This window comes from Nerophis ophidion, linkage group LG04 (genome assembly GCF_033978795.1).
Source record: "Nerophis ophidion isolate RoL-2023_Sa linkage group LG04, RoL_Noph_v1.0, whole genome shotgun sequence".
NCBI classification, from domain to species: Eukaryota; Metazoa; Chordata; class Actinopteri; order Syngnathiformes; family Syngnathidae; genus Nerophis; species Nerophis ophidion.
In genome coordinates, this window is record NC_084614.1 from 6,349,188 (window position 1) to 6,365,117 (window position 15,930).

Genomic DNA, 15,930 nt, shown 5'->3' on the forward strand with positions numbered 1-15,930 from the left:
AGCACAAGCAAACATTGGGTGCCTGACATTAGCACAAACTAACTGAGTGCCTGACTTTAGCACAAGCAAAAATTGAGTGGCTGATTTTAGCACAAGCAAACATTGAGTGGCTGACTTTAGCACAAGCAAACATTGGGTGCCTGACATTAGCACAAACTGAGTGCCTGACTTTAGCACAAGCAAACATTGAGTGCCTGACTTTAGTACAAGCAAACATTGAGTGCCTGACTTTAGCACAAGCAATCATTGAGTGGCTGACTTTAGCACAAGCAAACATTGAGTGGCTGACTTTAGCACAAGCAAACATTGAGTGGCTGACTTTAGCACAAGCAAACATTAAGTGGCTGACTTTAGCACAAGCAAACATTGAGTGACTGACTGACTGACTTTAGCACAAGCAAACATTGAGTGACTGACTGACTGACTTTAGCACAAGCAAACATTGAGTGGCTGACTTTAGCACAAGCAAACATTGAGTGACTGACTGACTGACTTTAGCACAAGCAAACATTGAGTGGCTGCCTTTAGCACAAGCAAACATTGAGTGGCTGACTTTAGCACAAGCAAACATTGGGTGCCTGACATTAGCACAAACTAACTGAATGCCTGACTTTAGCACAAGCAAACATTGAGTGCCTGACATTAGCACAAACTGAGTGGCTGAGTTTAGCACAAGCAAACATTGAGTGGCTGACTTTAGCACAAGCAAACATTGAGTGGCTGACATTATCACAAGCAAACATTGAGTGGCTGACTTTAGCACAAGCAAACATTGAGTGGCTGACTTTAGCACAAGCAAACATTGAGTGACTGACTGACTGACTTTAGCACAAGCAAACATTGAGTGGCTGCCTTTAGCACAAGCAAACATTGAGTGGCTGACTTTAGCACAAGCAAACATTGGGTGCCTGACATTAGCACAAACTAACTGAAAGCCTGACTTTAGCACAAGCAAACATTGAGTGCCTGACATTAGCACAAACTGAGTGGCTGAGTTTAGCACAAGCAAACATTGAGTGGCTGACTTTAGCACAAGCAAACATTGAGTGGCTGACATTATCACAAGCAAACATTGAGTGGCTGACTTTAGCACAAGCAAACATTGAGTGGCTGACTTTAGCACAAGCAAACATTGAGTGACTGACTGACTGACTTTAGCACAAGCAAACATTGAGTGGCTGCCTTTAGCACAAGCAAACATTGAGTGGCTGACTTTAGCACAAGCAAACATTGGGTGCCTGACATTAGCACAAACTAACTGAATGCCTGACTTTAGCACAAGCAAACATTGAGTGCCTGACATTAGCACAAACTGAGTGGCTGAGTTTAGCACAAGCAAACATTGAGTGGCTGACTTTAGCACAAGCAAACATTGAGTGGCTGACATTATCACAAGCAAACATTGAGTGGCTGACATTAGCACAAGCAAATATTGAGTTGCTGACTTTAGCATAAGCAAACATTGAGTGCCTGACATTAGCACAAACTGAGTGCCTGACTTTAGCACAAGCAAAAATTGAGTGGCTGATTTAAGCACAAGCAAACATTGAGTGGCTGACTTTAGCACAAGCAAACATTGGGTGCCTGACATTAGCACAAACTGAGTGCCTGACTTTAGCACAAGCAAACATTGAGTGCCTGACTTTAGTACAAGCAAACATTGAGTGCCTAACTTTAGCACAAGCAAACATTGGGTGCCTGACATTAGCACAAACTAACTGAGTGCCTGACTTTAGCACAAGCAAAAATTGAGTGGCTGATTTTAGCACAAGCAAACATTGAGTGGCTGACTTTAACACAAGCAAACATTGGGTGCCTGACATTAGCACAAACTGAGTGCCTGACTTTAGCACAAGCAAACATTGAGTGCCTGACTTTAGTACAAGCAAACATTGAGTGCCTAACTTTAGTACAAGCAAACATTGAGTGCCTAACTTTAGCACAAGCAATCATTGAGTGGCTGACTTTAGCACAAGCAAACATTGAGTGGCTGACTTTAGCACAAGCAAACATTGAGTGGCTGACTTTAGCACAAGCAAACATTGAGTGGCTGACTTTAGCACAAGCAAACATTAAGTGGCTGACTTTAGCACAAGCAAACATTGAGTGACTGACTGACTGACTTTAGCACAAGCAAACATTGAGTGACTGACTGACTGACTTTAGCACAAGCAAACATTGAGTGGCTGACTTTAGCACAAGCAAACATTGAGTGGCTGACTTTAGCACAAGCAAACATTGGGTGCCTGACTTTAGCACAAACTAACTGAATGCCTGACTTTAGCACAAGCAAACATTGAGAACCTGACATTAACAACAAACTGAGTGGCTGAGTTTAGCACAAGCAAACATTGAGTGGCTGACTTTAGCACAAGCAAACATTGAGTGACTGACATTATCACAAGCAAACATTGAGTGGCTGACTTTAGCACAAGCAAACATTGAGTGGCTGACTTTAGCACAAGCAAACATTGAGTGGCTGACTTTAGCACAAGCAAACATTGAGTGACTGACTGACTGACTTTAGCACAAGCAAACATTGAGTGACTGACTGACTGACTTTAGCACAAGCAAACATTGAGTGGCTGCCTTTAGCACAAGCAAACATTGAGTGGCTGACTTTAGCACAAGCAAACATTGGGTGCCTGACATTAGCACAAACTAACTGAATGCCTGACTTTAGCACAAGCAAACATTGAGTGCCTGACATTAGCACAAACTGAGTGGCTGAGTTTAGCACAAGCAAACATTGAGTGGCTGACTTTAGCACAAGCAAACATTGAGTGGCTGACTTTAGCACAAGCAAACATTGAGTGGCTGACATTATCACAAGCAAACATTGAGTGGCTGACATTAGCACAAGCAAATATTGAGTTGCTGACTTTAGCATAAGCAAACATTGAGTGCCTGACATTAGCACAAACTGAGTGCCTGACTTTAGCACAAGCAAAAATTGAGTGGCTGATTTAAGCACAAGCAAACATTGAGTGGCTGACTTTAGCACAAGCAAACATTGGGTGCCTGACATTAGCACAAACTGAGTGCCTGACTTTAGCACAAGCAAACATTGAGTGCCTGACTTTAGTACAAGCAAACATTGAGTGCCTAACTTTAGCACAAGCAAACATTGAGTGCCTGACATTAGCACAAACTAACTGAGTGCCTGACTTTAGCACAAGCAAAAATTGAGTGGCTGATTTTAGCACAAGCAAACATTGAGTGGCTGACTTTAGCACAAGCAAACATTGGGTGCCTGACATTAGCACAAACTGAGTGCCTGACTTTAGCACAAGCAAACATTGAGTGCCTGACTTTAGTACAAGCAAACATTGAGTGCCTAACTTTAGCACAAGCAAACATTGGGTGCCTGACATTAGCACAAACTAACTGAGTGGCTGACTTTAGCACAAGCAAACATTGAGTGGCTGACTTAAGCACAAGCAATCATTGAGTGGCTGACTTTAGCACAAGCAAACATTGAGTGGCTGACTTTAGCACAAGCAAACATTGAGTGGCTGACTTTAGCACAAGCAAACATTGAGTGGCTGACTTTAGCACAAGCAAACATTGAGTGGCTGACTTTAGCTCAAGCAAACATTGAGTGACTGACTGACTTTAGCACAAGCAAACATTGAGTGGCTGCCTTTAGCACAGGTAAACATTGAGTGGCTGACTTTAGCACAAGCAAACATTGAGTGGCTGACTTTAGCACAAGCAAACATTGAGTGCCTGACATTAGCACAAACTGAGTGAGTGCCTGACTTTAGCACAAGCAAACATTGAGTGGCTGACTCTAGCACAAGCAAACATTGAGTGACTGACTGACTTTAGCACAAGCAAACATCGAGTGGCTGACTTTAGCACAACCAAACATTAAGTGGCTGACTTTAGCACAAGCAAACATTGAGTGCCTGACTTAAGCACAAACTAACTGAGTGCCTGACTTTAGCACAAGCAAACATTGAGTGCCTGACTGACTTTAGCACAAGCAAACATCGAGTGGCTGACTTTAGCACAACCAAACATTAAGTGGCTGACTTTAGCACAAGCAAACATTGAGTGCCTGACTTAAGCACAAACTAACTGAGTGCCTGACTTTAGCACAAGCAAACATTGAGTGGCTGACTTTAGCACAAGCAAACATTGAGTGGCTGACATTAGCACAAGCGAACATTGAGTGCCTGACTTTAGCACAAGCAAACATTGAGTGCCTGACATTAGCACAAACTGAGTGGCTGAGTTTAGCACAAGCAAACATTGAGTGGCTGACTTTAGCACAAGCAAACATTGAGTGCCTGACATTAGCACAAACTGAGTGAGTGCCTGACTTTAGCACAAGCAAACATTGAGTGGCTGACTCTAGCACAAGCAAACATTGAGTGACTGACTGACTTTAGCACAAGCAAACATCGAGTGGCTGACTTTAGCACAACCAAACATTAAGTGGCTGACTTTAGCACAAGCAAACATTGAGTGCCTGACTTAAGCACAAACTAACTGAGTGCCTGACTTTAGCACAAGCAAACATTGAGTGCCTGACTGACTTTAGCACAAGCAAACATCGAGTGGCTGACTTTAGCACAACCAAACATTAAGTGGCTGACTTTAGCACAAGCAAACATTGAGTGCCTGACTTAAGCACAAACTAACTGAGTGCCTGACTTTAGCACAAGCAAACATTGAGTGGCTGACTTTAGCACAAGCAAACATTGGGTGCCTGACATTAGCACAAACTAACTGAGTGCCTGACTTTAGGACAAGCAAACATTGAGTGCCTGACTTTAGCACAAGCAAACATTGAGTGCCTGACATTAGCACAAACTGAGTGGCTGACTTTAGCACAAGCAAAGATTGAGTAGCTGACTTTAGCACAATCAAACATTGAGTGGCTGACTTTAGCACAAGCAAACATTGAGTGGCTGACTTTAGCACAAGCAAACATTGAGTGGATGACTTTAGCACAAGCAAACATTGAGTGGCTGACTTTAGCACAAGCAAACATTGAGTGGCTGACTTTAGCACAAGCAAACATTGAGTGGCTGACTTAAGCACAAGCAAACATTGAGTGGCTAACTTTAGCACAAGCAAACATTGAGTGGCTGACTTTAGCACAAGCAAACATTAAGTGGCTGACTTTAGCACAAGCAAACATTGAGTGGCTGACTTTAGCACAAGCAAACATTGAGTGGCTGATTTTAGCACAAGCAAACATTGAGTGGCTGACTTTAGCACAAGCAAACATTGAGTGGCTGACTTTAGCACAAGCAAACATTGGGTGGGTGACTTTAGCACAATCAAACATTGAGTGCCTGACTTTAACACAAGCAAACATTTGGTGCCTGACATTAGCACAAACTAACTGAGTGCCTGACTTTAGCACAACCAAACATTGAGTGGCTGACATTAGCACAAGCAAACATTGAGTGGCTGACTTTAGCACAAGCAAACATTGAGTGCCTGACATTAGCACAAACTGAGTGAGTGCCTGACTTTAGCACAAGCAAACATTGAGTAGCCGACTATAGCACAATCAAACATTGAGTGCTTGACTTTAACACAAGCAAACATTGAGTGGCTGACTTTAGCACATGCAAACATTGGTGCCTGACATTAGCACAAACTAACTGAGTGCCTGACTTTAGCACAAGCAAACATTGAGTGGCTGACTTTAGCACAAGCAAACATTGAGTGGCTTACTTTAGCACAAGCAAACATTGAGTGGCTGACTTTAGCACAGTCAAACATTGAGTGCCTGACTTTAGCACAAGCAAACATTGGGTGCCTGACATTAGCACAAACTAACTGAGTGTCTGACTTTAGCACAAGCAAACATTGATTGACTGACTGACTTTAGCACAAGCAAACATTGAGTGGCTGACTTTAGCACAAGCAAACATTGAGTGGCTGACTTTAGCACAAGCAATCGGGCATGAGTAGTGTGTTTATTGGCAGATAATATGTCTCACCTGTGTCAGTGATCCTGGAACCCCCAGCAGGAGAGCCTCGCCCCTTTCCTCGCTCTGGAACTAAAGAGAATACTCTACTGATCAAATGTTCATAAGAATAATAATATAATACTAAGTCTGCTAATTACTCACTTGTATCACCAGCAGGTTTTGTCACGCTACCCGACATGTCGCCATCATGCCCAACTGTTTGTGTTCTTGCTAAAACACACACATACATACATACATACATACACACATACATATATATATATATATATAGGTTGCATTTCCACTCACTGCAGTTGGGCGCCAAAGTCCATCCCCCGGCAACACAAAAGATGGACTTGCGGGTGTCGTCCCCTTGGACTCTGTAGCCCTCCTCACAATCAAAGTGCACCTCGGAGTCGGCTTCAAACACCTGCTGGTACTTGTGAAGGACGATGACAGCGTGGAACATCCGAGGCGGCTCATCACAAGAGGTCTTACTTCCTGGAAAGAAGCAGAGACATGGTTGTCGCTGGGATCCCTGTCTTGAGTTCCAGGAGAGAGACGGGAACATACGCTGACAAACGGGCAGGGAGGACCAGGTTCCATTTGCACATGTGGCTGTGGCCTCCCAGGTGGCGTGTTGGTAGCCCTGGTCACACTTGACCCGGATCAGCCGGCCTTCCTGGTACCAGCCTGGAGGACTCTCCGTGTACTTGGCGTTGGGGACATCTGGCGGCAGGCAGCTGCTCTCACCTGGGGGCCAACCAACAGCTGCTTTGGAAGACTTGCTGGGACTCAAAACCCCTTGCTTGAACACTAACCAACACACAACTTCTACACCGGTCTGTGGTGATCCCAATACGCAAAGCACAGTGCAGGCAAAAAGGTATGCAATGCTTCAACCAAAAATGAACAAGGGAAAGGGCGATGAAGCTGAGCCAAAGAGTCAACACGGTGAATAAGAGCTGCTCCAACCATGAAATTGAAAAGACGCCAATGCTTTTCAAACATCGCAAAATGTGCCTTTCTCCTCGCTCTGCTGGCGGTGCCGGTCCTTCTTGTAGCCCACATGTGGCATCCAAGTCTCACAGCACCATTCAGCTTGAGAGGAAGTCCAGGGACTTGCCGAGATGAAGGAGACCATGCAAACCAATCATCCGTAGAATAAGTTGAAGAAGCTACAAACTCCCACGGGAAGAGAAACAACACCATTATATTTGTAACAGGTTTGCAAGAACCTGAGCCGGTCAAGACTACCCAGATGAAGGGGAGAGACTTTAATGCCACTTTAGTGCATGGTCTGTTACCTTACATCATCAATGAACCGGCAAAATGTCAAGGTGGAAGCCAGGGAGTGTCATACGGCAGACCTGGGCAAACCAGAACTTGGGGTGGAAGCCAGGAGTGTCATACGGCAGACCTGGGCAAACCAGAACTTGAGGTGGAAGCCAGGAGTGTCATACGGCAGACCTGGGCAAACCAGAACTTGGGGTGGAAGCCAGGAGTGTCATACGGCAGACCTGGGCAAACCAGAACTTGGGATGGAAGCCAGGAGTGTCATACGGCAGACCTAGGCAAACCATAACTTGGAGTGGAAGCCAGGAGTGTCATACGGCAGACCTGGGCAAACCAGAACTTGGGGTGGAAGCCAGGGAGTGTCATACGGCAGACCTGGGCAAACCATAACTTGGGGTGGAAGCCAGGGAGTGTCATACGGCAGACCTGGGCAAACCATAACTTGGGGTGGAAGCCAGGGAGTGTCATACGGCAGACCTGGGCAAACCATAACTTGGGGTGGAAGCCAGGAGTGTCATACGGCAGACCTGGGCAAACCATAACTTGGGGTGGAAGCCAGGAGTGTCATACGGCAGACCTGGGCAAACCAGAACTTGAGGTGGAAGCCAGGAGTGTCATACGGCAGACCTGGGCAAACCAGAACTTGGGGTGGAAGCCAGGGAGTGTCATACGGCAGACCTGGGCAAACCAGAACTTGGGGTGGAAGCCAGGAGTGTCATACGGCAGACCTGGGCAAACCAGAACTTGGGGTGGAAGCCAGGAGTGTCATACGGCAGACCTAGGCAAACCATAACTTAGGGTGGAAGCCAGGAGTGTCATACGGCAGACCTGGGCAAACCAGAACTTGGGGTGGAAGCCAGGGAGTGTCATACGGCAGACCTGGGCAAACCATAACTTGGGGTGGAAGCCAGGGAGTGTCATACGGCAGACCTGGGCAAACCAGAACTTGGGGTGGAAGCCAGGGAGTGTCATACGGCAGACCTGGGCAAACCAGAACTTGGGGTGGAAGCCAGGAGTGTCATACGGCAGACCTGGGCAAACCAGAACTTGGGGTGGAAGCCAGGAGTGTCATACGGCAGACCTAGGCAAACCATAACTTAGGGTGGAAGCCAGGAGTGTCATACGGCAGACCTGGGCAAACCAGAACTTGGGGTGGAAGCCAGGGAGTGTCATACGGCAGACCTGGGCAAACCATAACTTGGGGTGGAAGCCAGGGAGTGTCATACGGCAGACCTGGGCAAACCAGAACTTGGGGTGGAAGCCAGGAGTGTCATACGGCAGACCTGGGCAAACCATAACTTGGGGTGGAAGCCAGGAGTGTCATACGGCAGACCTGGGCAAACCAGAACTTGGTTCCAGGTGTGGCAGTTCTCCGCCTTTTTCTGCTGGGAAAGCCGGAGGGAGAGGTGGGGGGTTCTCAGCAAAGGATGCTCCAAGAAGAGAGTGGTAAGCATCATGACATCATTCAGCAGGACTTTGTAGAATCATACAACAATATGACCCTGAAGACCCTGATGGGTCTGCACTGGGTGGCAAGGTACTGTCCATATGCGGGCTACGTCATCATCACGGAGTACCTGATCCATAAGCTGTTATTGTTCAAGTGAGCAGGACTGCCGGTCTAAGAACCAGTCTTTGACTGACTGTGAAAACTTCAGTTGTTTTTTAGGTTGTCTGGAAGCCCTACCATTCTTGGATGGCTTGGTAGCAAAAGGTCGAGTGGGAGAAGGCCGACTTTTGTTTTTGGAACATCACAGTCGCCCCTGGATAGTTGGATCTGTGTCCAGCGTAAGGCAGGACTCCTCCAGTCGCTTTGGGGCTTAGGTCATTGTCGGATAGCTTAGCTGCAACCGGATTTGCATCAGAACCGTGGACTGTGTCGTCAGCGTACATTGAGATCTCCACATCCTCACAGGTGGATGGTAGGTCGGTAATGTACAAACCGAAGAACAGTGGCCCCAGAATAGACCCTTAAGGTTGAGGTACTGAGTGGCAAAGTTTTGTTGGTTGTTCTTACACACGGGAGCCAACAGCACTGAGTGACTAACTGTGTCAAACGCCTTACGTAGAACCAGGCAAACCACCCCAACCAGCCCTCCCCTGGCCAGGCTAGAGGTCTTTCTGGCCTCACGTCCTCTCCAAACTCAGATTGTAAACGATCAATGAGTCCATTTATAGCTAACAGCCGGAGATTCAAGAAATATACCCCTGGGTGACCGATGCAATGGACATGGTGTGGATCTAGTTAATAGTGTGAGAGTCCAGTCCACAGTGGATCTAGTTAATAGTGTGAGAGTCCAGTCCACAGTGGATCTAGTTAATAGTGTGAGAGTCCAGTCCATAGTGGATCTAGTTAATAGTGTGAGAGTCCAGTCCATACTAGATCTAGTTAATAATGTAGGGTCCAGTTCATTGTGGATTTAGTTAATAGTGTAAGAGTCCAGTCCTTAGTGGATCTAACATAATAGTGAGAGTCCAGTCCATAGTGGATCTAACATAATAGTGTGAGAGTCCAGTCCATAGTGGATCTAACATAATAGTGTGAGAGTCCAGTCCATAGTGGATCTAACATAATAGTGTGAGAGTCCAGTCCATAGTGGATCTAACATAATAGTGTGAGAGTCCAGTCCATAGTGGATCTAACATAATAGTGTGAGAGTCCAGTCCCTAATGGATCTAGCTAATAATGTGAGAAGTCCAGCCCATAGTGGATCTAGTTAATAGTGAGAGTCCAGTTCATTGTGGAGCTAATATAATAGGGTGAGAGTCCAGTCCATAGTGGATCTAATATAATATAGTGAGAGTCCAGTCCACAGTGGATCTAGTTAATAGTGTGAGAGTCCAGTCCATAGTGGATCTAGTTAATAGTGTGAGAGTCCAGTCCATACTAGATCTAGTTAATAATGTAGGGTCCAGTTCATTGTGGATTTAGTTAATAGTGTAAGAGTCCAGTCCTTAGTGGATCTAACATAATAGTGAGAGTCCAGTCCATAGTGGATCTAACATAATAGTGTGAGAGTCCAGTCCATAGTGGATCTAACATAATAGTGTGAGAGTCCAGTCCATAGTGGATCTAACATAATAGTGTGAGAGTCCAGTCCATAGTGGATCTAACATAATAGTGTGAGAGTCCAGTCCATAGTGGATCTAACATAATAGTGTGAGAGTCCAGTCCCTAATGGATCTAGCTAATAATGTGAGAAGTCCAGCCCATAGTGGATTTAGTTAATAGTGAGAGTCCAGTTCATTGTGGAGCTAATATAATAGGGTGAGAGTCCAGTCCATAGTGGATCTAATATAATATTGTGAGAGTCCAGTCCATAGTGAATCTAGTTAATAGTGTGAGAGTCCAGTCCATAGTGGATGTAGTTAATAGTGTGAGAAGTCCAGTCCATAGTGGATCTAGTTAATAATGTAGGGTCCAGTTCATTGTGGATTTAGATAATATTGAAAGAGTCCAGTCCATAGTGGATCTAACATAATAGGGTGAGAGTCCAGTCTATAGTGGATCTAACATATTAGTGTGAGAGTCCAGTCCATAGTGAATCTAGTTAATAGTGTGAGAGTCCAGTCCATAGTGGATGTAGTTAATAGTGTGAGAAGTTCAGTCCATAGTGGATCTAGTTAATAATGTAGGGTCCAGTACATTGTGGATTTAGTTAATAGTGTAAGAGTCCAGTCCATAGTGGATCTAAGTGGATCTAACATAATAGGGTGAGAGTCCAGTCCATAGTGGATCTAACATATTAGTGTGAGAGTCCAGTCCATAGTGGACCTAGTTAATAGTGTGAGAGTCCAGTCCCTAATGGATCTAGTTAATAATGTGAGAAGTACAGCCCATTGTGGATCTAACATAATAGGGTGAGAGTCCAGCCCATAGTGGATCTAACATAATAGGGTGAGAGTCCAGTCCATAGTGGATCTAATATAATAGTGTGAGAGTCCAGTCCATAGTGGATCTAACATAATAGTGTGAGAGTCCAGTCCATAGTGGATCTAGTCAATAGTGTGAGAGTCCAGTCCATAGTGGATCTAGTTAATAGTGTGAGAGTCCAGTCCATAGGTGATCTAACATAAGTGTGAGAGTCCAGTCCATAGTGGATCTAACATAGTGTGACAGTCCAGTCCATAGTGGATTTAGTAAGTAGTGTGAGAGTCCAGTCCATAGTGGATCTAACATAGTGTGAGAGTCCAGTCCATAGTGGATCTAACATAATGTGAGAGTCCAGTCCATAGTGGATCCAACATAGTGTGAGAGTCCAGTCCATAGTGGATTTAGTTAATAGTGTGAGAGTCCGGTCCATAGTGGATCTAGTTAATAGTGTAAGAGTCCAGTCCTTAGTGGATCTAGTTAATAGTGTGAGAGTCCAGTCCATAGTGGATCTAGTTAATAGTGTATGAGTCCAGTCCTTAGTGGATCTAGTTATTAGTGTGAGAGTCCAGTCCTTAGTGGATCTAGTTAATAGTGTGAGAGTCCAGTCCATAGTGGATCTAGTTAATAATGTGAGAGTCCAGTCCATAGTGGGGCCAGCAGGAGATCATCTTGAGTGGAGACAAGTCAGCAGCGTTGTTATTCATCAGCATGAGTTGTAGTCCTCCTGTCAGACCACAGGCCATAGTCCCAGCTGAGCCTGAGATGCAATGTTGGAGGGTTTACTAAGTTCCAAGACTGAGGTTACAAAGTTGTTGAACAAAATAGTCTGTTCTTTCCAGTGACTTGTGTACCAGGTGTGAGTTTGTCCAACTCTAGTCCACTCTCTCCCAGATAGATAGTCAATGCACTGGCTTCATATTTCTAAGAACACGTCTGTTTTTGCTTTTCTGGAGTTTCTGTGATTTAGTTTATTAAGGCTTTTGAAGATTGACCGATCAGTCAGCAGCCTCGACTTCGGGCAGCATCTCTGGTCTAATAGCCAGAACCTCTCACTGAGCCATGGTTAGGTTATTTTACTTTGATATGTTTGTGGTTGTGTTTTGGTGAACTCAGACTGCATTTTAAAGAGGACTACAACCCTGCTCATAGTCGGTTGTAGCTCCGGTGTGAGCTTGTGGCCCACAAGCGGTGGTCGTAGCTCTGGCGATAGCTTGTGGTGGGTGTAGATCCGGCGATCACTCGTGGCCCGTTGGCGGTGGTTGTAGCTCTGGCGATAACTCGAGGCCCGCTGGCGGTGGTTGTAGCTCTGGCGATAGCTCGAGGCCCGCTGGCGGTGGTTGTAGCTCTTGCGTGAACTCGTGCCCCGCTGGCGGTGGTTGTAGCTCTGGCAATAGCTCGTGGCCCACTGGGGGTGGTTGTAGCTCTGGCGATAGCGCGAGGCCCGCTGGCGGTGGTTGTAGCTCTGGCGATAACTCGAGGCCGCTGGCGGTGGTTGTAGATCTTGCGTGAACTCGTGGCCCGCTGGCGGTGGTTGTAGCTCTGGCGATAGCTCGAGGCCCGCTGGCGGTGGTTGTAGCTCTTGCGTGAACTCGTGCCCCGCTGGCGGTGGTTGTAGCTCTGGCAATAGCTCGTGGCCCACTGGGGGTGGTTGTAGCTCTGGCGATAGCGCGAGGCCCGCTGGCGGTGGTTGTAGCTCTGGCGATAACTCGAGGCCGCTGGCGGTGGTTGTAGATCTTGCGTGAACTCGTGGCCCGCTGGCGGTGGTTGTAGCTCTGGCGATAGCTCGTGGCCCACTGGCGGTGGTTGTAGCTCTGGCGATAGCCCGAGGACCGCTGGCAGTAGTTGTAGATCTTGCGTGAACTTGTGGCCCGCTGGCGGTGGTTGTAGCTCTGGCGATAGCCCGAGGCCCGCTGGCGGTGGTTGTAGATCTTGCGTGAACTCGTGGCCCGCTGGCGGTGGTTGTAGCTCTGGCGATTGCTCGTGGCCCGCTGGCGGTGGTTGTAGCTCTGGCGATTGCTCGTGGCTCGCTGGGGGTGGTTGTAGCTCTGGCGATGGCCCGAGGCCCGCTGGCGGTGGTTGTAGATCTTGCGTGAACTCGTGGCCCGCTGGCGGTGGTTGTAGCTCTGGCGATAGCTCGAGGCCCGCTGGCGGTGGTTGTGGATCTTGCGTGAACTTGTGGCCCGCTGGCGGTGGTTGTAGCTCTGGCGATAGCCCGAGGCCCGCTGGCGGTGGTTGTAGCTCTTGCGTGAACTCGTTGCCCGCTGGCGGTGGTTGTAGCTCTGGCAATAGCTCTTGGCCCTCTGGCGGTGGTTGTAGCTCTGGCGATAGCCCGAGGCCCGCTAGCGGTGGTTGTAGCTCTTGCGTGAACTCGTGGCCCGCTGGCGGTGGTTGTAGCTCTGGCGATAGCTCGAGGCCCGCTGGCGGTGGTTGTAGCTCTGGCGATAGTTCGAGGCCCGCTGGCGGTGGTTGTGGATCTTGCGTGAACTTGTGGCCCGCTGGCGGTGGTTGTAGCTCTGGCGATAGCCCGAGGCCTGCTGGCGGTGGTTGTAGCTCTTGCGTGAACTCGTTGCCCGCTGGCGGTGGTTGTAGCTCTGGCAATAGCTCTTGGCCCTCTGGCGGTGGTTGTAGCTCTGGCGATAGCCCGAGGCCCGCTAGCGGTGGTTGTAGCTCTTGCGTGAACTCCTGGCTCGCTGGCGGTGGTTGTAGCTCTGGCGATAGCTCGAGGCCCGCTGGCGGTGGTTGTGGATCTTGCGTGAACTCGTGGCCCGCTGGCGGTGGTTGTAGCTCTGGCGATAGCCCGAGGCCCGCTGGCGGTGGTTGTAGCTCTGGCAATAGCTCTTGGCCCTCTGGCGGTGTTTGTAGATCTTGCGTGAACTCGTGGCCCGGTGGCGGTGGTTGTAGCTCTGGCAATAGCTCTTGGCCCTCTGGCGGTGGTTGTAGCTCTGGCAATAGTTCTTGGCCCTCTGGTGGTGGTTGTAGCTCTGGCGATAGTTCTTTGCTTGCTGCTGATGGTTGTAGCTTCGGCGATCGCTTGTGGCCCACAGGTGGTGGTTGTAGCTCTGGCGATTGCTCGTGGCTTGCTGTTGGTGTTTTAGCCCTGGCGCTAGCCCCTAGTTGCAGACTTCTGGTGGTTGTTGTACCGGCGGCAGTTTGTCACTCACTGCTAAAGAAGTCAGCTTGAGTGAGTAGCTCTAGCGCTAACCTGTGGCCTGCTGCTGGGGGAATCAGCTAGCTCTAGCATGAGCTAGTTGCCTGTGGCTGATGGTTGTAGCTTCTGTGGAGCCCTTGGCCCATATTGGGTTGGGTCAGCTTTGGTGCTAGCCTGAGCCACAAATGTGATGGTGTTAGCATTGGTGCTAAAACTGGTGGAAAAGTGTATTTCAACTGGGTACTACTGCGGAAGGTAGATAAAAAAAAAAACGGTGATGCAACGGAAACGAGTGCTCTCAAATAATGACATTTTCAGAGTAATCACACTTTTGGTATTGATTAATCACGCTGAAAGAAATAGTTAAAAGGGCAGTTTGCAACATTTACACGGATGTCTGGAGGGCGCCAACTTTCTCCAGGATGTAACGACGTACGTCATTAGCGTTGGGTTTTGTTAGCTAATGGAAGACTTGGAAGGTCACTGAAAGTAGATTCTAGCATCTGCAACTTCTCACTTCTCCTGGGCTGCTTTTGTACGCCTTGACGAGACCAGTGAGTGACCGCCGTGAACGCCAAGCTTTTCATTCGGGCCGGGAGAATGTATTGTTACCCACCGATGGTAACATAAGCTAGCCAGGTGTGTTCTTAAACAGCCGGCAAATTTCCAAACAGCTCCTTTAATTAATGGCATTTTTATGTGAGTTCATGCGCTATATTTGACTGTCCGAATAAAACAAGACAAGTTGAAAAATAGTATTTCAGAACAATTTCTAATATATCTCTAGGGTATGCCAACCTAGGAGTCTTGTTCACGAGTGAGGGAAGAGTGGATCGTGAGATCGACAGGCGGATCGGTGCGGCGTCTTCAGTAATGCGGACGTTGTACCGATCCCTTGTGGTGAAGAAGGAGCTGAGCCGGAAGGCAAAGCTCTCAATTTACCGGTCGATCTACGTTCCCATCCTCACCTATGGTCATGAGCTTTGGGTCATGACCGAAAGGATAAGATCACGGGTACAAGCGGCCGAAATGAGTTTCCAGGTCTCTCTCTTAGAGATAGGGTGAGAAGCTCTGCCATCCGGGAGGAACTCAAAGTAAAGCCGCTGCTCCTTCACATGGAGAGGAGCCAGATGAGGTGGTTCGGGCATCTGGTCAGGATGCCACCCGAACGCCTCCCTAGAGAGGTGTTTAGGGCACGTCCAACCGGACCCAGGACACGTTGGGAAGACCCAGGACACGTTGGGAAGACTATGTCTCCCGGCTGGCCTGGGAACGCCTCGGGATTCCCCCGGGAAGAGCTAGACGAAGTGGCCGGGGAGAGGGAAGTCTGGGTTTCCCTGCTTAGGCTGTTTCCCCCACGACCCGACCTCGGATAAGCGGAAGATGATGGATGGATGGAAGTTGAAAAATAGTATTTCAGAACAATTTCTAATATATCTCTAGGGTATGCCAACCTAGGAGTCTTGTTCACGAGTGAGGGAAGAGTGGATCGTGAGATCGACAGGCGGATCGGTGCGGCGTCTTCAGTAATGCGGACGTTGTACCGATCCCTTGTGGTGAAGAAGGAGCTGAGCCGGAAGGCAAAGCTCTCAATTTACCGGTCGATCTACGTTCCCATCCTCACCTATGGTCATGAGCTTTGGGTCATGACCGAAAGGATAAGATCACGGGTACAA

The 15,930-nt window shown here is 47.8% G+C and overlaps 1 protein-coding gene across 1 annotated transcript in view; it reads right to left on the reverse strand.

The window, feature by feature from the left end:
• Positions 1-15,930, reverse strand: part of LOC133550801 (complement factor H-like) — a 37,922-nt gene that overhangs the window by 20,064 nt on the left and 1,928 nt on the right. Inside the window, exons 3-6 of the mRNA XM_061896847.1 lie at positions 6,510-6,689; positions 6,246-6,437; positions 6,099-6,167; positions 5,967-6,026 (exon numbers count right to left, since the gene is read on the reverse strand). Of these exons, the coding sequence (XP_061752831.1) occupies positions 5,967-6,026; positions 6,099-6,167; positions 6,246-6,437; positions 6,510-6,689 (501 nt within the window). The remainder of the gene's footprint in view (positions 1-5,966; positions 6,027-6,098; positions 6,168-6,245; positions 6,438-6,509; positions 6,690-15,930) is intronic.